Source organism: Globicephala melas, chromosome 1, assembly GCF_963455315.2.
Source record: "Globicephala melas chromosome 1, mGloMel1.2, whole genome shotgun sequence".
In the NCBI taxonomy this organism is placed as follows: Eukaryota; Metazoa; Chordata; class Mammalia; order Artiodactyla; family Delphinidae; genus Globicephala; species Globicephala melas.
Window position 1 is genome coordinate 142897554 of NC_083314.1, and position 25909 is coordinate 142923462.

Here is a 25909-nt window from a genome sequence, read left to right on the forward strand (position 1 = left end):
CATTCCTGGAGCTAATTCAGTTGTGTATATTTAGGGTTTTGATCCTTTTTTTTTTTAATTTCTTTATTTAATTTCTTTATTTTTGGCCGTGTTGGGTCTTCATTGCTGAGCGCGGGCTTTCTTAAATATTATGTAAGTTTCAGGTGTACGCTGTAGCAATACACAATTTTTAAAGGTTATACTCCATTTATAGTTATTATAAAATATTGGCTATAATTCCTGTGTTGTACAATATATCCTTGTAGCTTAATTATTTTATACATAGTAGTTTGTACCTCTTAGTCCCCCAGCCCTACCTTGCCCCTCTCCACTTCCCTCTCCCCACTAGTTTTTTCCCCTTATCTGTAAGTCTCTTTCTTTTTTATTATATTCACTAGTTTTATTTTTTAGATTCTGCATATAAGTGGTATACAGTATTTGTCTTTCTCTGTCTGACTTATTTCATTAAGCAAATACCCTCCAAGTCCACCCAAGAAAAACTCCTTTTTTAATAGTTCTGGCAATTTTATTACCCTCCTGAATTCTCTTTCTTGGTATTTGTACAGTGATCTGAGTTTGACTCATAGAATCATATAATTTTAGAGCTGGAAGGACTTATGAGTTCATCTTATTGAAACCTTTCATTTAGACTTGTGGTAAGAGAGATCTAAAGAGGTCAGGTACTAGTTTTAACTATTGAAGGCAGAGCCAATTGTAACGTAGATCTCGTGGCTCTTTGTGTTCTATTGTGAGGTCCACGTATCTGTATAAAATTCTAGCAATTGGACCTGTTCCTTTAAGCCCAGTTCTTACCTCCTCTCTGACTGACATCTGTCCCTTTCCCTCAGGTAGGATAGTTTCCCTTTTTGGTGGGCTCCAGTAGAATTTGATATATATACCTCTATTATCTTATTTATTCCTTTATTATATAATTATTTATTTTTAATGTATGTCTCCCCTCTCAACTGGAAATTTCTAGAAGTCAGAGACTATGACTTCATCTTTGACTCCACAGTATCTTAAAATATTTGTGGAGTAGCTTGTGAATTAGACCATCAAAGATTAGTCATATATACACTCAAACATGTACACATATACATACATACATACATGTATGCATCTGTTAATATATATTTGCATAGGGCTTTATAGTTTTATAGATGTTATGTCATTTGACCCTCAAAGTAAGCTTGGGGAGTAAGAGGCCAAAAAAAAAGTATTTTCACCCTCATTATAAAGATGATGAAAAAAATGATTAGAGGTAAAGTGACTTACTCAAAATCATACAGATAAGCAAGTGTCAGAATCAAAACTAACACTCATGTCTTCTAACTCCCAGTTTCTAAAACTTAAGATTTGAACAAAAAACTTAATATATGTGCCTCTTAATCCTTCTTAGTTTTTTATTTCCTGAAATTCAGGTAATAGTTATTTATCTCACTCTGCCTTAGAGTAGAGATATAAATGTGGGAACTGCTATGAGGATCACAGACCTATAGAGATGTACCTTAAATCATTTGCCAGAAATAGAGATCTTTCCAAAAATACTCCTTGTCTTTGATTGGAGATAAATCAAATTTTCAAGGCAAGATCAATTTACCTTACACCCTTTTGGTGACCTTTCTTTCAAGGGAATATGTTTATAGATCATTAAAATTGGCTGTTATATGTAACATAATACTTTAGACTTTATCAGTCCATACTAATGAATAAGTACATAATATTTTTTAGATTAGACCAAAACCCTTAATACAGAAAACTATATGGAGTAAAGTAGTTACTGACCCGATAAACTGAACAGAGCACATCAGAGACTTTTAATTCATATGCATTTCCAACAAACACAATTAGATTTTATATAGTAGATAGTAAAATTTATTCTTTGCTCATAAGTTGATTTATCTAAATGGAAATAACAATAGAATTATTTGGAGAAAACAGTGCTATAAATTTGCCCCTAATGGATAGTGCTCCCAATTCTCAATTTCCTCAGAAATAGAGTTTTAAAAAGTGATTATATTTCTACTTCCTCTTGACTCTACTTTTGACCCCTGGTATTTAACATGTCAATGAAAAAGGAGAAAAATTTTACACAAAAAAAATGAGTTAGAAAAAGTAGAAGAGAGAGAGAATTGGTTCCTTTGGCATAATGTAAAAGAATGAGAGATTTACAGTTAAAATTCCTGGGTAAGTGAACTATGTGTGTTACTTTGGGCTAAGAATATATGTGTTATTCTTTGAGCCTCAGTTTCCTGGTCTGAAAAGTGGGGATAATACCACCTTCCCTGACTACCTCAGAGTTGTGAAAAAATTACATGACTTTTTTTATTATCACATGAGATGATAGATGTTGAACAGTGAATGGCTATAAGGCCTTGTTTTAAAGGAAACTACTATTTTGATGACTTCATTTTACTTAATTATAGGAATTCAGTTATTTTAAAATCCAAGTGCATCTCTATATATCTTTATGTTATTACTTTGATCATGTTCATTAAAAGCACCCAAGAAAAAACATAGGGCAAGTAAAAATTGTTTAATTTATTTAAATAAATAAAATTTTAAACCATATAAATATAAATAAAAAGAAATTGTGAAATAGTAAGCATAGTATAAAAAAACCAAGAATTGTGAGTTAGAGACCTGGATTCTGTTTTTTTCTTTTTTGTAACACCTTTATTGACATATTATTCTCATACCATAAAATTCAACCATTTAAGATATACAATTCAGTGGCTTCTAGCATATTCTGAGTTATGCAGCCATTTGCACAATCCATTTCAGCACCCCAAAAAGAAACCTCACACACTTTCATTGTCATCCCCTATCCCCATGAGCCCTAGACAACCACAGATCTACTTTCTGTCCCTACAGATTTGCTTATCCAGACATTCATATCAATAGAATAATACATATGTTGTCTTTGGACTGCCTTCCTTCACTTACATGTTTTCAAGGCTCATCCATGTTGTAGTATGTATCAGTGCTCCATTCATTTTTATTGCCAAATAATTCCATTGTATGTATATGGCAAATTTTATTTACCCATTTATCAATTGATGGATATCGGAATTGTTTCTACTTTTTGGCTGAATTTTCCCCAGTTTTATTAAAGAATACCAACTCACAGATCCAAGGAACTCGGCAAACCCCAAGCAGGATGAATAACAGACCATATCATAGCCAAACTGCTGAAAAACAAAGATAGAGAAAAAAATTTTTAAACAACTGGAGCAAAAAAATACATTACATACAGGGGTACAGTGGTACCAGTGACAGCCAACTTTGCATCACAAGCAATGGAATTCAGGTGACAATGGAATCATATCTTTAAAATGCTGGAGAAAAAAGAGAAACAAACAGACCTGTCAACCCAGAATTCTGTGTCTAGTTAAAATATCACTAAAAAATATAGGATATAAGAAAGACTTTTCACTTACCACAAACAGACTTGCATCACAGGAAATGCTAAAGAAAGTTCTGCAGGTTGAAATGATAAAATACTAGATAGAAATTCAAACATTCAGGAAGAAAGTAAGTGCATTGGAAATGGTAAATATTTCAGTAAATATAAAAGACTATCTTTTCTTTTAATAATTTTTTTTAAATTTTTTGTGGTATGCGGGCCTCTCACCACTGCAGCCTCTCCCATTGTGGAGCACAGGCTCCGGACGCGCAGGCCCAGCGGCCACGGCTCACGGGCCCAGCCGCTCCGCGGCATGTGGGATCCTCCCGTACCGGGGCACGAACCCGCACCCCTGCATCAGCAGGCGGACTCTCAACCACTGCACCACCAGAGAAGCCCTCTTTTAATAATTTTGAAAGACAGCTAACCACTTAATGGCAAAAAACATTTTGTATTGTGGGATTTATTATATATGTGTGTATAAAATATATTAAAACAATGGCACAAAAGTGGAGTTCAGTGCAAATTGACTGTCATGAGGTTTGATAACCTTGAGAGCAGCCACTAAAAATAAGAGGTATAGTTAAATAACTAATAAAGGAATTAAGCAGCATTAAAACTTTTGTTGATTCACTCAAAAGTAGATAGGAAAGGAGGGAATTCCCTGGTGGTCCAGTGGGTAAGACCCCACGCTCCCAATACAGGGGGCCTGGGTTCGATCCCTGGTAGGGGAACTAGATCCCGCATGTGTGCTGCAACTAAGAGTTCACATGCTGCAACAAAGAATTCTGCATGCCGCACCTAAGAAGTCTGCATGCTTCAACTATAAGCCCACGTGCTGCAACTAAGAGCCGGTGCAACCAAAATAAATAAATAAATATATATATATTTTAAAGTAGGTAGGAAAGGAGAAATGGTACAAGAAAAAATAGATGGGAGGGACAAATAAAAATGAATAGCAAGACTTAAACCCAACCATATCAATAATTATATTAAATGCCAGTATTCTAAACACTTCAATTAAATGGCAGAGAGGGTTATACTGGGTAAAAATGAAAGACCCAAGTATATGGTGTCTGCAAGAGATGTACTTTAAATATAAAGTCATGAATAGTTTGAAAATAAAAGGATGAAAAAGATTCACCCTATCAATAGTAAGCATGAGAAGGTGGCTGTGGCTATAGTCATATCAGACAAAGTAAAATATAAGATAAGGAGTATTTCCAGATATAAAGGGGACATTTTATAATGTTAAAATATCAATTCCTCAAGAAGAAATAACAATCTAAATGTACGTTGACCTCATAATCGTTATTAAAAATACATAAAGCAAAAACTGACAGATGGGAACTTCCCTGGTAGTCTAGTAGCGAAGACTCCACGCTCCCAGTTCAGGGGGCCCGGGTTTTATCCCTCGTCAGGGAACTAGATCCCACATGCTGCAACTGAGTGTTCACAAGCCACAACTGAAGATCCCACATGCCACAACTAAGATCCCGCATGCCGCAACTAAAGATCCCGCATGCCACAACTAAAGATTCCACATGCCACAACTAAAGATTCTGCATGCCACAACTAAAAGATCCCGCATGCCACAACTAAGGATCCTGCATGCCACAACAAAGACCTGGCACAGCCAAATAAATAAATATTCTGACTTCCCTGGTGGCACAGTGGTTAAGAATCCACCTGCCAACACAGGGGACATGGGTTCGATCCCTGGTCAGGAAGATCCCACATGCCGCAGAGCTACTGAGCCCCCGTGCCACCACTACTGAGCCCACACACCGCAACTACTGAAGCCTGTGTGCCCTAGAGACCGTGCGCCACAAGTCCTGAGCCCATGTGCTGCAACTGCTGAAGCCCACGCGCCTAGAGCTGACGCGGAGCAACAAGAGAAGCCACTGCAATGAGAAGCCCACGCACCACAATGAAGAGTAGACCCTGCTCGCCGCAACTAGAGAAAGCCCACACGCAGCAACAAAGACACAACACAGCCCCCCCCCCAAAAAAAAAGAATGTTTTAAAACCAATAATTAGGGCTTCCCTGGTGGCGCAGTGGTTGGGGGTCCACCTGCCAATGCAGGGGACGCTGGTTCGTGTCCCAGTCCAGTAGGATCCCACGTGCCGCGGAGCGGCTAGGCCCATGAGCCATGGCCGCTGAGCCTGCGCATCCGGAGCCTGTGCTCTACAACGGGAGAGGCCACAACAGTGAGAGACCCGCGTACCGCAAACAAAACAAAACAACAAAAAACAATAATTAAATTTCTCCCTTAGGAAGCTAGATAACAAAGAACAAATTGTACCAAAAGAAAGTAGAGGACAATAAATGACAAAGGTAAGAGCAGAAATCAATGAAATAGAAAATAGACAGAAAAAATTATCAAAGCCAAAAGTTGACTATGTGAAAAGGTTTATAAAAGTTATAAACCTCTAGCAAGACTGACTAAAATAAAAAGAGAAAATGCAAGTTACTAGTACCAGAAATGAAAGAAGCAATATCACTACAGATTCTAAAACAATAGTAAGTCAGTATCAAGAACAGATTTAGGCTAATCAATTTGACAATTTAGATGAAATGGACAGATTCCTTGAAAAACTCAACCTATAAAAATGACACAAGATGGAATTTAATAATTTGAATAGTTTATATCAATTGTAGAAATTATGTAAAATATTTAGAGAAAAAATAGTACCAGTCTTTTAGAAACCCTTTCAAAAATAGAGGAGAAACATTTCCCAGATTGTTTTATGAGAACAGCATAACCCTGATACCAAAGCCTGACAAAGACTTTACAAGAAAGGACAATTAAAGAACAGTATCCTTTGTAAACATAGACCCAAAAAACCTTATAAATTGAATTCAGCTAATGGAGTTTATCATAAGAATGCAAGATTGGCATATTCACCACATTATCACAGGAATACAGATTGAGTGTAATTTACCATATTGCCAGAACAAGGGAGAAAAAAAATATGATCATTCCAAAACATCATTTGACAAAATTCAGCATCCATTCATGATAACAACTCTCAAAAAATTAAAAAGAGAAGGGAATTTTCTGTTTGATAAAGGCATCTACTAAAAATTTTCAGCTTAATGATGAAATAATAAATGCTTTCCCAATAGAGCAAATGAGTATATATAACAAAACAGAAACAGACTCACAGATATAGAAAACAAACTCATGGATATCAGTGGGGAGAGGGAAATGGGGAGGGGCAAGATAGGGGTATGAGATTAAGAGATACAAACTACTACATACAAAATAGATAAGCAACAAAGATATATTGTACAGCAGCGGTCCCCAGCCTTTTTGGCACTAGGGACCAGTTTTGTGAAAGACAATTTTTCCACGGACCAGGGGGTGGGGGTGGGGTGGTTCAGGCAGTAACACAAGCGATGGGGAGTGGCAGGTGAAGCTCCACTCACTTGACCACTGCTCACCTCCTGCTGGGCGGCCTGGTTCCTAAAAGGCTGCAGACCAGTACTGGTCCGTGGTCCAGGGGTTGGGGACCCCTGTTATACAACACAGGGAAATATAACCATTATTTTGTAATAACCTTAAATGGAGTATAATCTATAAAAGTAGTGAATCACTGTGCTGTACACCTGAAACTAATATAATATTGTAAATCAACTATGTTCGGTTAAAAAAAAATGCTTCCCCTCCAGTATTGGAAACAAATCAAGGATGTTTGTTCTCACCATTTCTATTCAGTATTGTCCTAGAGGTCTTAAACAATGCAATAAGGCAAGAAAAGACATAGAAGTCATAAAGATTGGAAAGAGAGCAAAATTATCTTTGTTCAGTATAGTATGATATCACTTACGCGTGGAATCTAAAAGACACAACAAACTAATGAATATAACAAAAAATGAAGCAGACTTACAGATCTAGGGAACAAACTAGTGTTTACCAGTGGGGAGAGGAGAGGGGGAAACTATTGGGTGTAAGATAGGCTCAAGGATGTATTGTACAACATGGGGAATATAGCCAATATTTTGTAATAACTGTAAATGCAAAGTAACCTTTAAAATTATATAAAATTTAAAAAAATTTTTCTAAGAAAATTAGTAGACATAATGAGGATAATGATCAAAATGCACCCTTGTGGTATTTCCCCAAAGAGCCTTCCCCTTCCAGATGGCAACAAGGAAAAATAAGCTTTGGAATGAGTCCTCTTTACATATCTTGTAACCAAGTAGCCTTTTGAACTATTCATAATATTTATTTGAGTTTCAGTTTCTCCAGGTGTGTGTGTGTGTGTGTGTGTGTGTATAAAGCAAGAGCTATTGGCCACTAAAAAATATTGCCTTTGTTCGCAGATTATGTGAATCTACACAACCCTAAGGAATCTGCAAAAAACTGCTAGAGCTAATAAGTAAATTTAGTGAGGTCAATACACAAAAATCAATTGTATTACTATATACTAGTAGGAAGCATTTAGAAAATGAAATTTTAAAAAATTCCAATTACATTAGCATTTAAGACGTGAAATAGTTAAAAATAAATTTAATAAGACATGCAAGACCTTTACACTCAAAACTATAAAACGTTGCTGAGAGAAATGAAAGAACTAAGTAAATGAAAAGATATACTACATTCATGATTGGAAAACTCAATATTGTTACAGTGGCTGTTTCTCCCTTAAATGACCTATAGATTCAGTAAATCTTGATAGACTTTTACATAGAAATTAACAAGTTGATTCTGAAATGTGTATGGAAATGCAAACTAATCTTGTCAGACTAATTTTGAAAAGAAGAAATCTTAAATTATCTGATTTCAAGATTTAAAATAAATACACAGTAATCAAAACAACATGGCATTTTTGTAAAGATAGATCTATATAGATCAGTGGAACAGACTAGAGAGCCCAGAAATAGACCCACACATATAAAGTCAATTACTTTTTGACAAAAGGCTAAGGATACAGAAACAGATCAATGGAATAAAATGGAGGGGCAGAAGTACATACACCCATAGACAGTTCATTAATTTTAGGAAAAGACACTTAGGTGATTCAATAGGAAAAGGAAAGTCTTTTTCTTTTTTTTTTTTTGGCAGCATTGGGTCTCCATTGCTGTGTGCAGGCTTTCTCTAGCCGTGGTGAGCAGGGGCTACTCTTCATTGTGGTACGCTGTCTTCGCATTGTGGTGGCTTCTCGTTGCGGAACACGGACTTTAGGTGCACGGGCTTCAGTAGTTGCAGCACACGGGCTCAGTAGTTATGGCATGTGGGCTCTAGGGAGCACGGGCTTTAATAGTTGTGGTGCGCAGGCTCAGTAGTTGGGCTTAGTTGCTCCGCGGCATGTGGGATCTTCCTGGACCAGGGATCAAACCCGTGGCCCCTGCATTGGCAGTCAGATTCTTAACCACTGCGCCACCAGGGAAGTCCAAGGAAAGTCTTTTTAACATGGTGCTGGAATGACTGAATAAACATGTGGATTAAAAAAAACCCTCAACCCCTGCCTCATACTAAACACAAAAATTAATTCAATATGGATAATAGAACTCAATTCAAAGCTAAAATAATTAAGTTTCTAAAAGAAAATACAAGAAAGTACTTTTGTGACAATGAAGTAGGCAAAGGTTTTTTAATAAAGACACAGGGCTTCCCTGATGGTGCAGTGGTTAAGAATCCTCCTGCCAATGCAGGGGACATGGGTTCGAGCCCTGGTCCGGGAAGATCCCACATGCCGTGGAGCAACTAAGCCCGTGCACCACAACTGCTGAGCCTGCACTCTAGAGCCCGCGAGCCACAACTACTGAAGCCTGCACACCTAGAGCCCATGATCGGCAACAAGAGAAGCCACCGCAGTGAGAAGCCTGCACACTGCAACAAAGAGAGTAGCCCCCACTCACCGCATCTAGAGGAAGACCACGCACAGCAATGAAGACCCAACGCAGCCAAAAATAAAGAGAGGGAGGGAGGAAGGAAGGAAGGCAGGCACAAAAATTACTAAGCATAAATGAAAAGAGTAATAAAACTGGACTTCACCAAAAATAAAACTAATACTCATTGAAAGACACAATTAAGGGCTTCCCTGGTGGCGCAGTGGTTGAGAGTCCACCTGCCGATGCAGGGGACGCGGGTTTGTGCCCCGGTCCGGGAGGATCCCACATGCCGCGGAGAGGCTGGGCCCGTGGGCCATAGCCGCTGAGGCTGTGCGTCCGGAGCCTGTGCTCCGCAACGGGAGAGGCCACAACAGTGAGAGGCCCGCATACCGCAAAAAAAAAAAAAATTTTTTTTAATAAATTTATTATTTATTTTTGGCTGTGTTGCATCTTCATTGCTGTGCGGGCTTTCTCTAGTTGTGGCGAGCGGGGGTTACTCTTCGATGCAGTGCACGGGCTTCTCCATGCGGTGGGTTCTCTTGTTGTGGAGCGTGGGCTCTAGGTGCATGGGCTTCAGTAGTTGTGGCGCACGGGCTCAGTAATTGTGGTTCGTGGGCTCTAGAGCACAGGCTCAGCAGTTGTGGCACACGGGCTTAGTTGCTGTGTCGCATGTGGGATCTTTCTGGGCAAGGGCTCGAACCCATGTCCCCTGCATTGGCAGGCAGATTCTTAACCACTGCACCACCAGGGACGTCCAAAAGAGCTTTTTTAAAAATGAGAAAATACTTAACAGACACTTCACGAAAGAAAATATATGAATGGCCAGAAACACATGAAAAAGGGCTTAGAATAATTTGTCATCAGGGAAATGCAAATTAATAACATAGTCAGATACCATTTCACATCCACTAGAATGGCTAAAAAGCCTAACAACAGCAAATGTTGTCAAGGATGTGGAGCAACTAGAACTCCGTCACATTTCTGTTAGGAATGGAAAATGGCACAACCACTTTGGAAGTCTGACATCATCTTATAAAATTAAACATACCTTTACCTTATGACTCAGCAATTTCACTCCTAGTAATTATCCAAGAGAAATGAAAACATATGCACAAAAACACCTGTACAAGAATGTTTATAGAAGTTTTACTCACAATAGTAAAAAATTGGAAGCAATTCAAATATTCAACAAAAATATCAAACAAAAAATGAATAAACAAACTATAGCATAGTCTATGGTGATAGGAATCAGAGCAGTGGTTGCATAAGGGAGGTTGTTTGGAGGGAAGAGAAGGGAAGTTTCTAGAGTGATGGAAATGTTCTTTATCTTGATTAGGGTATTGGTTACCTTTGCGATATTGGTTACATAAGCATATACATTTATCAAAACTTTGAATTGCACTTAAGAGAAATTCCACTGTAGGTAAATTTTACCTCCAAAAGAGAAAGAAAAACCTTATATAATTAAAATAGAAGTGATTATTTCTGTAGTCAATACTATATATGTGTGTGTGTGTCTAGGTATATATGTAATTTTACATAGTATATGACCAACATTGAGTGCATGTTTTAATTTTTTTCAACAAACATCTGTTGTGTATCTGCTGTGGGTCAGCCATTGTGATAGTTGCTGGGGATATAAAGGTGACTAAGAGAAAGTGGCTGGACTTATAGAGGGTGTAGTTGGAGCAATAAAAACACAAGAGGAAAGTGCTAATGTAAAAATGGATGCTGTGTGTGAGGTGAGTGCAAAGGAGGGAGAAAGTTATTGTGATTTGTTGGGGTTGGAGAGATGTGACCAAAAAGTGAATAAACTTTTGCACAGGAAGAAGGGCTTTTTTAGGTCAAGAGAACCTCATGAACTAAGGCACAGAGGCATGAGCCTACATGACGTGTTTGCAGAATTTTAATTGGTCCAACGTGACTACAATAATGGGAGATGATATCACGATGGGGGACGATATACTTAATGATGGGACCAGATTGTACAGGGTCATAAAATGCCATACTAAGGAGTTTAGATTCATAGGCAGTAAGGGGTCACTGCTTTTAGGCAAGAGTGACATCAATTCCATTTTTTTAAAAATGTATCTGGTAGTAGTAAAGAATTATTAAAGTTGGGGAGAGATTAGAGGCAGAATGAACAGTTAGAAAGGGGTTGTGGGACTTCCCTGGTGGTCCAGTGGTTAAGACTCTGTGCTCCCAACGCAGGAGGCCCAGGTTCGATCCCTGGTCAGGGAACTAGATCCCGCATGCCACAAGTAAAGATCCCATGTGCCACAACTAAGACCCGGTGCAGCCAAATAAATAAATAAATATTAAAAAAAAAAAAAAAAGAAAGGGGTTGCAAGAATCTGGTGGTCGTTTATTTTTTTAAATAGTTATTCACTAGAATTTTGTGATTAAACATTTCTAAACATTTGGCTATTTTTTTCTCTTTTTCTTTAAAATTAACAATAGAAATCCAGAAACATTTTGGACCACCACAGGAATGTTTCCCCAAGAGTTCATTATTTGTTTTCACAAACATGTAAGGATTGAAAGGCTTTTAATCCAGAGTTACTTTGGTAAGCATGATATTTTCATTTCACTTCATTTCATTAATTTTCATCATCTTTCAGTTTTTTCATAGGCAGAAGGCACATATGTAAACTTTTGGCAAAACACTGATTTTTTTTTACCGCATGGAATCCAGTTTTCTTGCTGGGGTTGATGGGTGGGGAGTATGGGTTAACTGCCTTGAGCACAGTTAGCCTCTCTGAAACTGCAAATTTGAAACCCTTCCAAAGCACATAATAATTTCCATGCAATTTACTACGTGAAAGCCTTTGGCAAAAGACCGTGTTATGAATGTAAGAAGCCAGCTTGCCAGAACACTAGGTTTCTTGACATCTTTATTCCAGATTCTTTTGGCTAAGGGTTCTCTGTCAAATTTTTTCTGACAATCTGATAATCCTGATTATTTGCATTTGATAATTTTGATTCTTTTATTAATAATGGCATTTTCTGAGGGATTCAGGAAGACTATCTCCCACTGGAACATCATCCTAATCCTGTCTTATGTTTATTTAAGGATAAAGTATGTCAGACAAAATCATGGCAGGAAACAGGATATACCGCAGATGACTCAAATGAAGAGACATTATTGATGGGACTACTTACAGAATTATGGCCTGGGTTAAGGGAACAACTAGGGATGGTGAGACACCCAGAAAGTGGCTACAGCAGTAAGCCATTACCTCCCCTGGGCCAAAGGAAGGAAATAGTATTGCTGGAGCCCAGTGAGTGCTGGAGCCCATGCATAAGAGCCTGCCCAACAGGAGCTGTAACCAATGAACGGACATAACAACTGTCAGACACGGCACTGAAATGGGAAGGGCGCGGAGAAAATACAACCTGATGTCACTTCCCCACTGCTCTTCAGTTTCCTTCCAGTGCCTCCAGTTGGCCAAATCCAACCAGTAGTCAGTGGGCAAGTGAGTCCAGGTGATGCAGTCCCCAGGGGTCCTCCCCACAGGGCACAGAACACAGAAGGGGAAGAATGGATTTGGGGTGAAGGGAACTGATTTAGGGGTAAAGGAAAAAACAGTGCAGAAGGAAGATGACTGCATTTTCTCTTCTGTCATTAATTGCGAAGGCTCTGGAGTCAGACCTAAAGTCTGAATTCCAGTTCTAGCACTTACTAGCTCTATATCATTGAACACTTCACCTGGCTTCTCTAAGTTGCCTGATTTCTTTAAGCCTGTCTCCTCATCAGTAAAGTAAGTTAATAATACCTTTCTCCTAAGATTGAAGTCAAGAGTCAATGAATATGTCTGACTCATAGTAGTTTCTCCATAAAGTTTTATGATCAAGACCACTAATGGTATTATTTACCAGTGTACAAAAAAACAAAAACAAAAATCTAGATAATTCCAAATGCAGAAAGGCCCTACTAGCTTTGTGTTGTATGCTTGCAAACACTTGTAAGATTACAATTACACAGTCTGCATTTTACTGTAGGGACTTACGGAAAAACGGAGTGAGTGAGTGATTTTCAGAACATGTTGTTCCTGATCCCAGTACTTTGTGCAGTCCCACCAATGCCTGACGGTCTCAGACAAAGGAAAAAAGGAATACAGGACAGCAACATAGAATTAGATAGATATTAACACTTTATTTTGTTTCTTTACAATGTCAGTACGGACCTTGAGGATTGAAAAGAGCACTTCTAAAGAGCCAGTTGATTTTGAGCAGTGGATTGAAAGAGGTATGTGCTGTTTCACCAACATTGTTCTGATCATGAAGAAGTAGAGAATTGTCCTTTACTCTGTATTTCCAACTGGGCTGCATTTTGGTGAAAAAAGATGACTTGAATGATACTTGTGACATACATATATATATATTTAAAAGGACCCTAGGTACCTTCTCCCCTATAAAGCTAGTGACCAGTCTTTCCTCCCACAAACCACCCCCAAGAGGTGACTAGGAACATTGAATGTTGAGGCTCAGGACTCAAGGAGACGAGGCATAGTAAAGAGAGTGAGTGAGACACGGAGTAGAAAACAAGGGATTTAAGTGGAAGCGTACATATTGAGTGGTGGGAACTCCAGCCTCCTTCCTGTGCTCTGCTCAGCAACCAGGAATATAGCCCCAGCCAGGAGATTGGAGGATTCATCTTTGGAGAAACTGAATGGTCCCAGAAGATCTGTGGATACTGACACAGGCTAGCTCATTCCTGGTCACCCTATCAAAGTCCAGTAGTCAACGAGTCTGGCTCATGCACATTTTTCAAATGATCTATTCATGAGTAACAGAAGCCAAAAATCACCAGACATATGATGAAGGCCTTAAAACCTCAATATAATCAAGCCTTTAGCTCTAATTCCAATCTATAGGAAAAGGGGATAGAGAACAAATTAAATGAAACCACGAGGAGGCAATATGAGAAAATGAGGGACATTTACAGGACAACTGACCTCCTCTCTTCAGTAAGTCAATGGTGTGGGAAAAAAGTGTGTGTGGGAGAGAAAGCAGTTCAAGATTAAAAGAGACTTAATTCTGATTTGAATAAACCAACTATAAAAAGACAGTTAGGGGGACAATGGGGAAATTTGAATATGGACTGGATATTAAAGCATTTTTATTGTAATATGATAATGGCATTGTAGTTATATAAGAAAATATTCTTATTTAGAGATAGATAACCAAATATTTAAAGGTGAAATGTAATTATGTCTTAGACTTTCTTTAAAATACTTTAGCAAAAAAAATTAGATAAATCAAGTATGGTGAAATTTTAGTAATTGCAAATTCAAGATTATGGGTATATATAGGAGTTATATCCTGTCTTTTTTATGTATGTTTGAGATTTTCCAATTTTTCATAATTTAAAAAAATGAAGCAAATGAAAGAAGAGGTTATTATTAACTTCTAGTAGAGAAGGAGTTGTCTAAGAAAGAAAATGTGTCACAATTTATTACTTATTTCAGCAGTAAATAATGTTTAGATAGATAATAGTATAACCATCAAGTATTGATTTCAAAATTGAGAGGATGGCAGGAGGGAAAATTTGCAGGAGGAGGAGGAAGAGGATATTGGTCCAAGAGACATAAATTTTACCTACCATAATATAAAGTCAGTAAAAAATTGATAAATCAAGAAAAGGAGTATAAAACATAATTCCAGGAAAAACAGCTTAAAGTGTTGAAAACATTTGCCTTTAGGGAGCAGGACTGGAGGAAAAGGGGTCAAGCAGGGAATTACTATTTTTCATTACTTCAGAGAAAGGTTAGGAAACAGAAAGTCATACATAATCTTACTTCCCAGAAACTTCCCTTTTTGTACTACATGCCTTTTAAAATTATGTACACTATTTTGATACAAACAAAATTAATTTCTAAATAATGTCGACATTATTATATCAATTAAATATTTCATGTTTCCAAAAGAATGTTTAATGTGATTAACTCATGACCAAATAAAATAATCTGTCCTAAAATTACACAATTAAAGGTTTTCTAAAGCTGGACACCAGAAAAGATCAATTCGTGGGTGGCATAACTCAGCATCATAGTGAAAATTCATTGTGAGAAACTGAGCCCTAGTCTGTACCCATGAGAATGGTAAGATGGCTCCTTTCAGGCCTGCAATTACTCTTAGTAACTTGATCCTTAAAAAGGACTTTCACATTTTATCAATTCTTCACTTTATATTCCTTTACTGTAATTTACATTTACTTTTATTTATACTCACTAGAGATATTTTATAGCTCATAGTTTATCTTTCATACCTTTTATATCAAATATCTCTATTTTTATATTGAATTTTAACCCCCAAACACTGGTAAATCTGGTCTGACTATAGTTTACCAGATATCGTGTGTTGCTGAATATAAATTTCAATATGTCCTCATGCATTTTGAGCCCTACCTCAATTCTGTTGAATTTGTGTTTTAGATCTGGTACATACAGAGGGGCAGCTTCAAAATGAAGAAATTATGGTAAGTAAATATACTTTGAAGAGATAAACGTTATCTTTAGCCAGCACAGCATATTTAAATTTTACACCTAACTCCATAGTCATAAAGTTGATAAATACCCTCATAATATTATAGGTTCTGTGTCTCATCAACCAATAGAGATGGTTATTCTCAATAATATATGACAGTATAATAATAATATGACAGCAAGGATAGAACAGAATTCACTTGTTTTTGTTTTATTTTGTTTATTCATTTATTTTGAAGTATGTACTTGCTTTCCTTTCACTTGATTCTGTAGGCCTTATAGAATAGGAATCAAAAAAGGTTGAGATGCCAAAATCGGATGTTAATTTAAGTATGAAAGGACAAGGGAGATTCAGATAAGGGAACTGGAGCATAGGATCAGCAACAAATAAGCCAAAGAGAGATGAGGTGAAAAGAGAACCAGCAGTTTCCAACAACATTCCATTGGGCTTTGCTTGTCAAGTGGAATGAATGCCCATTGATGAGGAAGCTGCTGCCTCATCAGGAGTTTCTCTGTTCCTGCTAGTTTGTCAGGCCCTGGTTTTAGACAAACACAAAAAGCCAAACAACTGTGAATATGTGTTTTTTAGGTAGTAGTGTTTATTTAACTAAGGTGTCTCTAAATAAGGGTTAAAGAGGTACCTTGTCCATTAGGTTTCCTTCTTCACAACTTACTGGCAGCTGCTATGAAATCGGTGTTTCAAATGATTCTCTAGGAGTTTTTGAATCCTGTTAATTATCTTCTCTACCACCTAAGTGTGCCCAATGACTGGGGAGGCCAGTGGGGACCAGAAAAATGATTAATTAGACTGAATTTTATCTTCCTGTTTTTCTCCATCTTTATTAATGGGTTATGGTTAGTAAGCCTCTGCTGAGTATTTTGTTTCAGGACTCACTGTGGATCAGGGAGGGTTGCAGCATCATAGAGCATTTGGAGAAAAGTAAGGGGGAATGGAAGGCTGTAAATCACCCAAAGTTTAGTACCCTCTCACAACAGCTTTTACTATACTTATTTTCTTCTAGTTGTTAACCAAATGCATTACATAGTTATAATAGTATGTATGAAAAAATTTGTATCTTTTAAAAATTTAATATTGTATCAAAAGCTTCATAATTATAATTTTAAAATTAAATGTATGCAGATAGATGTTAACTGATTTCCTTTTTCCTGTCTCTGTCATTATAACTAATACTACAGCGGACATCTTATGCCTGTTCCTGCTACCACAATGTTCACCTTTTTAATTATTTTCTAAAATTAAATTTCAAGGAATGGAATTACTGGGTCCATGGGTATAGACATATTTATAGCTTCTTATATATACTGCCAGATTGCTTTTCGGAGACTTTTTTTACATTTTTATATAAATGTAAAAGTATAATATTCAGGGTAGTGTATTCTGAGGCATCATCCAACAAATGAAATCTCTTATTATGAAAAATACTTCAGAAAAACACTTTAAAAAAATTAATCAGGGCTTCCCTGCTGGCACATGGTTAAGATCCGCCTGCCAGTGCAGGGGACACAGGTTCGAGCCCTGGTCCAGGAAGATCCCACATGCCACGGAGCAGCTAAGCCCGTGTGCCACAATTATTGAGCCTGCACTCTAGAGCCTGTGAGCCACAACTACTGAGCCCTTGTGCCACAACTACTGAAGCCCGTGTACCTAGAGCCCGTGTTCCGCAACAAGAGAAGCCACAGCAATGAGAAGCCTGCACACCGCAACAAAGAGTAGCCCCCACTCGCCACAACTAGAGAAAGCCCATGTGCAGCAACAAAGACCCAATGCAGCCAAAAATAAATAAATAAAATAAATTACTTTAAAAAAATTAATCAGAATTGTACAGTGCAATTTTTAGCTCCACCTGCTATTCTTCCTCAAACCAAGGCTGATATTTGGCTGCTACATATCAGAATAACTGTACTGTTACATGTGGCTGGCTTCTCTTCTGAACATTATATCTTATAAATCATTATATATTTAGAATATTATTCTTGCATCAAACACTTTCTTCTGCTAACTGCTTGTTTAACAGTTAACTAGAATTCTAAATCATCTATATTGATTTTTCCCCTACAGGTACATGATGGCCACGCCACTTACTTGAGATTCATTATTGTATCAGCCTTTGATCATTTTGCATCTGTGCATAGTGTTTCTGCAGAGGGAATAGCAGTCTCAAATCTTTCTTAATAATTATAACAAAATACTCTTGCACTATTTTTTAACAATATATTTATTTAAACATGAAGTTGTTATTATTAAAGGTATTTGTATCAATCTGTTTCAGTTTTTATTTATTTTCTCTTCAACATTTTGTAGGAATTTGGTTCATCAGACAGCAGTGACGGCCACCGTGTAGGTCATAAGAAAGCTTTTGCTTCGGTATACAGCTTAATCAAGGACGTGACTATACATGAAAACAACTGATAATACATTGTGTCCCCACAGTATCTAACATAGTACCCTTCAGATATCAGTGCATTAATTTTTAAATTTATTGATTGATTGATGCAAAGGGCTAAGGGAGCAATATGGAAAATAAACAATGTACGAGTTCAAAAAAGAGAAAGTATTTATGGGATGGTTTCTTTGAGGTCATGGAACTTGAACTGGGCCCTGTAGGACAAATCATTTTATTTTTTTCTCTTTATTTTATTTTGTTTTGATTTCAAGACCTCAGAGAAGAGTTAGGAAACATATAATCTTACTTCCCAGAGACAACCATTATTGATATTATTTGATTTTCTTTATATTTTGGGAAGGAAAGGAACAGGATAGGACAGATTCGGGTGGGGATATAAGACTTCTCTGAACATATTATACAACTTGAATTTGAAAACATAAATAAATAATATAGCCAAAAGTTAAAGAGCAATTCCAGAATGTTGAAAACAACAGAAATGCATGAACCTAACTCTGTTACAATTGATAAACCCACAGGAAAAAAAAAATGGCATTAGAATATAGTATTTTATCTATGCAGTCTATGTTAGTCTCTTTTTTTTTTATTTTTTTTATTTCTGACTGTGTTGGGTCCTCGTTTCTGTGCGAGGGCATTCTCTAGTTGCGGCAAGTGGGGGCCACTCTTAATCGCGGTGCGCGGGTATGTTAGTTTCTTACAGCTGCTATAATAAAGTACCACAAACTTGGTAGCTTAAAACAATAGAAATCTATTCTCTCAGTTCTGGAGGCTAGAAGTTGGAAATCAAGGTATTGGCAGGGTTTGTTCCTATCAGAGTTCTGAGGGAGAATGTGTTCCATGCATTTCTTTTAGCTTCTGGTGTTTCTGGCAGTCCTTGGCATTCAGTGACTTGTGGCACCATAGCCCCAGTTTCTGCCTCCATCGTCATATGGCATTCTTTCTGTGTTTCTCCACATCATCTTCCCTCAATGCATATTCTCTCTTCTCCTCTTCTTATAAGGACACTGTCATATTGAATTAAAGGTGCACCCTACTCCAGTATTATCTCATCAACTAATTACATTTGCAATGATCCTGTTTCCAAGTAAGGTTGCATTCACAGGTACCAGGGGTTAAGATTTCATCATATCTTTTGGGAGATGCAGTTCAAGCCACAACACAGTCTTAGTGAAATATATATGTGATAGTTAATTTTATGTATCATATTGACTGGGTCACAGTGCCCAGATATTTGTTCAGACACTATTCTGGATGTTTCTGTGTAGGTATCTTTGAGATGACAGTAACATTGGTGGACATTGAGTAAAGCAGACTGCCCTCCATAATGTGGGTGAGCCTTATCCATCAGTTGAAGACCTTAGTAGAACAAAGACTGACCTCCCCTGGGCAAGAAAGAATTCTGCCAGCAGATGGGCCTTCAGACTTGTATTGCAACATCAGCTCTTCCCTGGGTCACTGACCAACCCTACAAATTTTGGATTTGCCAGCTTTCTTGTTATCACATGATACTTTCTTACCAGTCTCAGCATTCTAAAAAAGTAGCAAAAGAGGGACAGCCACAAAGTGCCAACACTTTGAGTCTCTGCTTGTATCATATTTGCTATTGTCCTGTTTCCCAAATCATGTTATATGGCCAAGCCCAGAGTCAGAACAAGAGGGGTCTACCCAAGGGAATGGATATAAGGAGGTGTGACTAAATTGGGAGTGGGGAGGAAGTGGTAGCCACTACTGCTAGAATCTACTACAATTAAACATGGTGCCTCCTGATATGATGCAATATGAAGCATATAGACCAACCTATGAAGTGCTCTTGCCAAAATTACTGAGCCTGAATCAAATCAAGTTCTAGAGTTATCTTTCACTTTCAGGAAGTTCAAGAGAGAGAGGAACAAGTAAAATGACACCACAAGGAAGCAAATAGACTTGTAGCCATTAATGCAGCTCAGTGAAATGCCCAGATCTGTGCCTTCTCTGCCCATGGTAAGATATACTTCCTGGCCCTCTTTGGGTAGGGCCATGAGACCAATTCTGGCCAATGAGATGAAGGGTAGTTGAATTCCAGGCTGAGCATTTAATTGCCTTCAAGAGACCCTTCAAAACTCTTTTCTCTCTCCCACAATGACCAGCAATGTTATTCTCCACAGTAACTACTTCATCATTCTAGGTCTGGGAGTGAGACTGATGATAACAGGTAGCAGAGGTCCCAGTCAATCTGAGGTACACATAGAAGGAGAAATAAAGCTTCATTGTTTTTTTTGTTTTGTGTGTGTGTGTGTTTTGGCCGTGTGCGGGATCTTAGTTCCCCAACCAGGGATCAAACCTGGGCCCCCTGCAGTGGAAGTGCAGAGTCCTAATCACTGGACCACTGGGGAATTCCCAAGTCACTGATACTTTGGAGCTGCTTGTTACCCCAGCATAACCTGGCCTATCCTGGCTGATATACAGACAAATCTAGAATATGGCTTATCCTACAGGACAAGTGACCTGGTTTCTTCAACAAGTCAGTGGCATGAAAAATGCTAATTAATTAAGGAAGGGGATCCACTCTAGATTCAGAGAGATGTAAGAGCCCCAAAAAGCACATGCTATGTGTGGATTTTATTTGGATGCTGGTTTGAGCAAACCAACCGAAAAAAACATTTTAAAGATAATTGGGGAAATCTGCTTATGGACTGGGTTTTATTGTTCATTTTGCTAGGTGTGATACTGGCATTAAGCTTATCTAAGAAAAGGCCCATATTTTTCAGAGATGCATTTAGAAGTATGTAGGGTAAAATAACATGGTATTTGGGATTTGCTTTAAAATACTTGAACATATTTTTTTAAAGGAAAAAGTGTTCGTTGAAGTAAATATAACAATAAATTGTTGGACCCAGGTTATGGATATATGGGGCTTCATTGTACTAGTCTTTCTACTTTAATGTATGCTTGAAATTCTTCATAATAGACAAATAACAATAAATAATGCTACAGAGGATATCTCTGTGCATAAATCTTTGCCTACCCCTCAGATGATTTTTTTTTTTTTTTTTTTTTTTGGCCATGCTGCGGCATGTGGGATCTTAGTTCCCCAACCAGGGATCGAACCCATGCCCCCTGCAATGGAAGCACAGAGCCTTAACCACTGAACCACCAGGGAAGTCCCACCGATCATTTTTTTTAGAAGAGATTCCCAGAAGGGAATTAGACAAAGTTAGGAACAGTTTTAAGGCTTTTGATACTTTCTGATAATTTGCTTAACAAGATTTGTTGCACAGATTTACTTACTCTCAGAACCGTAAGTTTTAAATAAATGGAGGAGAGTAGAAAAGCTACTTCAAGAGTAACGGTGCCATCAAAGATATGAAGGTGAGTACTCTCATAAAACGTATTTAGGGAGTGATGAATACATACGTCTGACTAGGGCAAAGGAGAAGACTAAAACCAGACATTGCAGCCAGATCAGAAAGAGCCTTTAATGCTTTCAGATATTTTCCCATAACACTGGAGCCATTTAAGGTTTTTGAAAAGGAAGGTGACTTAGAGCAATTGTGTTCATGTTCAATAAAATCAAACACTGAGGATTTTCCTTTCGCCATCTTCCTAAACTGGAATGTCAGTAATTCTTTGTTTAAGAAACACTGTGTTAATTTGTATGGAAACACAAAAGACCCCGAATAGCCAAAGCAACCTTGAGAAAGAAAAACGGTGCTGGAGGAATCAGGCTCCCGGACTTCGGACTATACTACAAAGCTACAGTAATCAAGACAGTATGGTACTGGCACAAAAACAGAAATATAGATCAATGAAACAGGATAGAAAGCCCAGAGATAAATCCACGCACATATGGTCACCTTATCTTTGATAAAGGAGGCAAGAATATACAGTGGAGAAAAGACAGCCTCTTCAATAAGTGGTGCTGGGAAAACTGGACAGCTATAGGTAAAAGAATGAAATTAGAGCACTCTTGAACACCATACACAAAAATAAACTCAAAATGGATTAAAGACCTAAATGTAAGGCCAGACACTATAAAACTCTTAGAGGAAAACATAGGCAGAACACTCTATGACATAAGTCACAGCAAGATCCTTTTTGAGCCACCTCCTGGAGAAATGGAAATAAAAACAAAAATAAATGGGACCTAATGAAACTTAAAAGCTATTGCACAGCAAAGGAAAACATAAACAAGACGAAAAGAAATGGAAAACCTCAGAATGGGAGAAAATACTTGCAAATGAAACAATTGACAAAGGATTAATCTCCAAAATAAACAAGAAGCTCATGCAGCTCGATATCAAAAAAACAAAAAACCCAATCCAAAAATGGGCAGAAGACCTAAATAGACATTTCTCCAAAGAAGATATACAGATTGCCAACAAACACATGAAAGAATGCTCAACATCGCTAATCATTAGAGAAATGCAGATCAAAACTACAATGAGGCATCACCTCACACCAGTCAGAATGGCCATATCAAAAAATCTACAAACAATAAATGCTGGAGAGGGTGTGGAGAAAAGGGAACCCTCTTGTACTGTTGGTGGGAATGTAAATTGATACAGCCACTATGGAGAACAGTATGGAGGTTCCTTAGAAAACTAAAAATAGAACTACCATATGACCCAGCAATCCCACTACTGGGCATATACCCTGAGAAAACCATAATTCAGAAAGAGTCATGTACCACAATGTTCATTGCAGCTCTATTTACAATAGCCAGGACATGGAAGCAATCTAAGTGTCCATCGACACCTAGAGGGGTGAGATAGGGAGGGTGGGAGGGAGACCCAAAAGGGAGGAGATATGGGGATTATATGTATATATGTATGTGTGTGTGTGTGTATAGCTGATTCATTTTGTTATAAAGCAGAAACTAACACACCATTGTAAAGCAATTATACTCCAATAAAGATGTTAAAAAAAATAACAACAAAAAAAAAGAAATACTGTGTTAGACTGTGTTAGGCTTACAGATTGCTGGAAGGGATTTCCAGAGGTTATCTGATTCATCTCTTTGGCACAAGCCTAGTAAATTATCTTTAAGTCTTTTTCTGTGTCTCTCTCTTCTGTGAATGCAGAGAAGAAGTTCTCAGTGCAGTGCTTGTAATACCACATTATGATATTTGAAAACAGCATCCTTTCACCTTCATTTTCCTAGGCTTTAAAAACTCATTTTCACTTGATAAAACCACTCTAAGTCTCAAGCAATAGATACAATAATATGTGGCTTTACCTTTTGTTTTTCACTGCTGAACCCATCATCTTTTTAAAGTCTCATTTGTCCCCAGTTGGCTTGCTTCTATCCCCCTCATTTGGCCTTGTCTCCACCTGCCCACCAACTCCTGACTGTGATTCAGACCTTTGTGGGGTTTTTTAAAATTTATTTTTTTGGCTGCGTCGGGTCTTAGTTGCGGCAGGCGGGATCATTGTTGCAGCACGCGGGCTTCTCTCTAGTTGTGGCATGTGGGTTTTCTCTCTCTAGTTGTGGCGCACAGGCTCCAGAGCTAGTGGGCTCTGTAGTTTGAGGCATGGGGCTCTCTGGCTGAGGCGCCTGAGCTCAGTAGTTGTGGTGCACGGGCTTAGTTGCCCCACAGCATGTAGGATCTTATTTCCCTGACCAGGGATCGAACCTACTTCCCCTGCTTTGGAAGGCGGATTCTTTACCACTGGACCACCAGGGAACTCCTGATTCAGACCTTTGAGTTTGCTGTTTCCTCTGCCTGGAAAGCTCTTTCCTTAGGTATCTATACAGCTAGCTTCCTCATTTATTTCAGATCCTTACTCAAAATCTTCTTCTCAGTGAGGCCTTCCTCACAAATTACGGAGCCTCCCTACCCTCACCACCAGACTCCCACCCCCAACCCTGCCCCCCTGCCCATGGGTTTAGGCAGCTGAGGTAGCCAGCCTGTGTCCTGTGCTTCAAGCGTTCTTGTACCTTATTCCTCTTTTCTCACTACTTCTAAAATTCAACTTAGATTCTTTTTCCTTTAATGATATCCCAAGCATACTATGAAAGAGGGCAGTGCAGCCTCCTTTCAAGCGTGAATATCTTGGGTCGGGGGCTCAACTGAATGAATTGCCCTTGGCTTCCATACCCTTTTAGGGACAGCCCTGCTCATCACTATTTTGTCTTACTTATCCTGTATATCATGTTTATTGTCTCTCTGCTTCACTAGAATGTAAGTTCCACAGGGCAGGGAGTTTTGTTGTTTTTGATCACGACTGTATCCTCAGGACGTAGAAAAGTGCCTGGCACATAGCAGATTTTCAATAAATATTTGTCGACTAAATGAACATTGTTCATTTATTTGCATGTCTTTATCTCTTTATACTTTAAAATCCTTGAGGAATTTTTAATAAACCTAGCTAATAATATATACATGTTTGGATCACTTACTGTGGGCCAGTGCCTGTCACAATGCCTTGCATAAAGTTAAACAACCAATCAGTATTTATTTAAAGGATTGGATAAAAAAGTAAAAATCTAATAGCTTTTTAACCATGTACTCAAGCAAGGCAAAGAAATATTATACAGATGAAAATTGTGTCTATCACTTACTTATACAGACTTTTTTAAAAAGCACTGTGCTGTGAGTTATATCTCAGGAATGCCTCTCTGTGTGAGGCATCTTTTGGGACCTTCCCCTTCTAGGTGATGTTCCAACAGCCATTTGTAGCTTGACCCCGGTAACAAGCCTTCTAAAATCTAATGTGTGGCAGAATGCATCAAAGTTTTAAACATGTGTATAGTCTTTGACACAGAAATTCCATTTCTAGGAATCTATTCTAATAAAATAATCAGATAAGTGACAAATGGACAAAGATGTCTAGCAATGCTGTTTATAAAATGGGAATCTGGAAACGACTCTGCATCCATACATTAGTAAGTATGATATGTACAGATATCATATATCATACTTTATAATGGGATATAAATCATATATAAATATAGAATGGTTACTTCTGGTTAAAGATGGTAGAGTAAAGGGATTTTTACTCCACTCTTCCTCAAAAGTCATTCACAACAAAAAAGATTATAAAGAGGAAGAAAAAATTTTCTCTTCAAGGAAGTAGGTACAACCTCTAACTGGGAAGCGTACTCGCTAAGTACTGTGAAATCAGGATTCAGTGAAGGAGGAAGATGAGACTTGACATGCTCTCCCAGAGCTAGACACTTTCTTAAACGTGTCACAGTTCTGAAAGGTTTATCCAACGATCCTTTGATTAGATTGAAGCGATCTTGGTCTGTAGGCAGCTTCAGGATGGAGAATGTCCCCACAGGGCTCAGGTTAATCATTCAAAATGGCGGAGGAGGTGGAGCTGAAGGAGGAGCCAGGCAAGATACACCAGCGGAGGCTGCTGGAGGTACCGCATGGTGAAGGAAGGCGTCTTAGATAGCTCGGGCTGCCGTAAAAAATACCATAGACTGAGCAGCTTAACACACCTTTATTTTCTCACAGTTCTGGAGGCTGAAAGTCTAAGATCGGGGTGTCAGCATGGTGGATTTCTTGTGAGATGTCTCTTCCTGGCTTGTAGATGGCCACTATCTTGTTGTGTGCTCATATGACCTCTTCTTGGAGCAAATGCAGAGGGAGGGAGGGAGGGAAGGAGGGAGGGAGAGAGAGGGAAAGAGAGCACCTTCTGGTATCATTTTTAATGTTTATTTTTGGCTGCATCGAGTCTCAGTTGTGGCACGTGGGATCTTTCATTGTGGCATGCGGGCTTCTTTCCTGCTGTGGCGCAGGCTCAGTAGTTGCAGTGCACAGCCTCTCTAGTTGTGATGTGC

At 38.3% G+C, this 25909-nt stretch overlaps 1 protein-coding gene and 2 non-coding genes across 17 annotated transcripts in view; 2 read left to right on the forward strand and 1 right to left on the reverse strand.

Annotated features, from left to right (window-relative positions):
• The window catches only part of IFT25 (intraflagellar transport 25), a 34900-nt gene extending 16662 nt beyond the window's left edge, over positions 1–18238 (forward strand). For 14 of the 15 annotated variants that reach the window (XM_060305360.2, XM_060305297.1, XM_060305345.1 and 11 more), the window contains 4 exons: positions 11688–11794; positions 13408–13476; positions 15665–15708; positions 17796–18000. In XM_060305360.2, the coding sequence (XP_060161343.1) occupies positions 11688–11794; positions 13408–13476; positions 15665–15708; positions 17796–17909 (334 nt within the window). In that variant the 3' untranslated portion in view covers positions 17910–18000. Of the gene's footprint in view, positions 1–11687; positions 11795–13407; positions 13477–15664; positions 15709–17795; positions 18001–18038 lie in introns of those variants that run through there. The other variant, XM_060305268.2, reaches the window with a different exon arrangement.
• TRNAG-CCC (transfer RNA glycine (anticodon CCC)) lies at positions 11396–11468 on the forward strand. The gene has a single exon. It is a non-coding gene; the product is annotated as a tRNA-Gly (tRNA).
• A 2202-nt stretch (positions 18239–20440) lies between the features above and the next one.
• On the reverse strand, positions 20441–20513 carry TRNAG-UCC (transfer RNA glycine (anticodon UCC)). The gene has a single exon. It is a non-coding gene; the product is annotated as a tRNA-Gly (tRNA).
• Positions 20514–25909: the final 5396 nt, after the last annotated feature.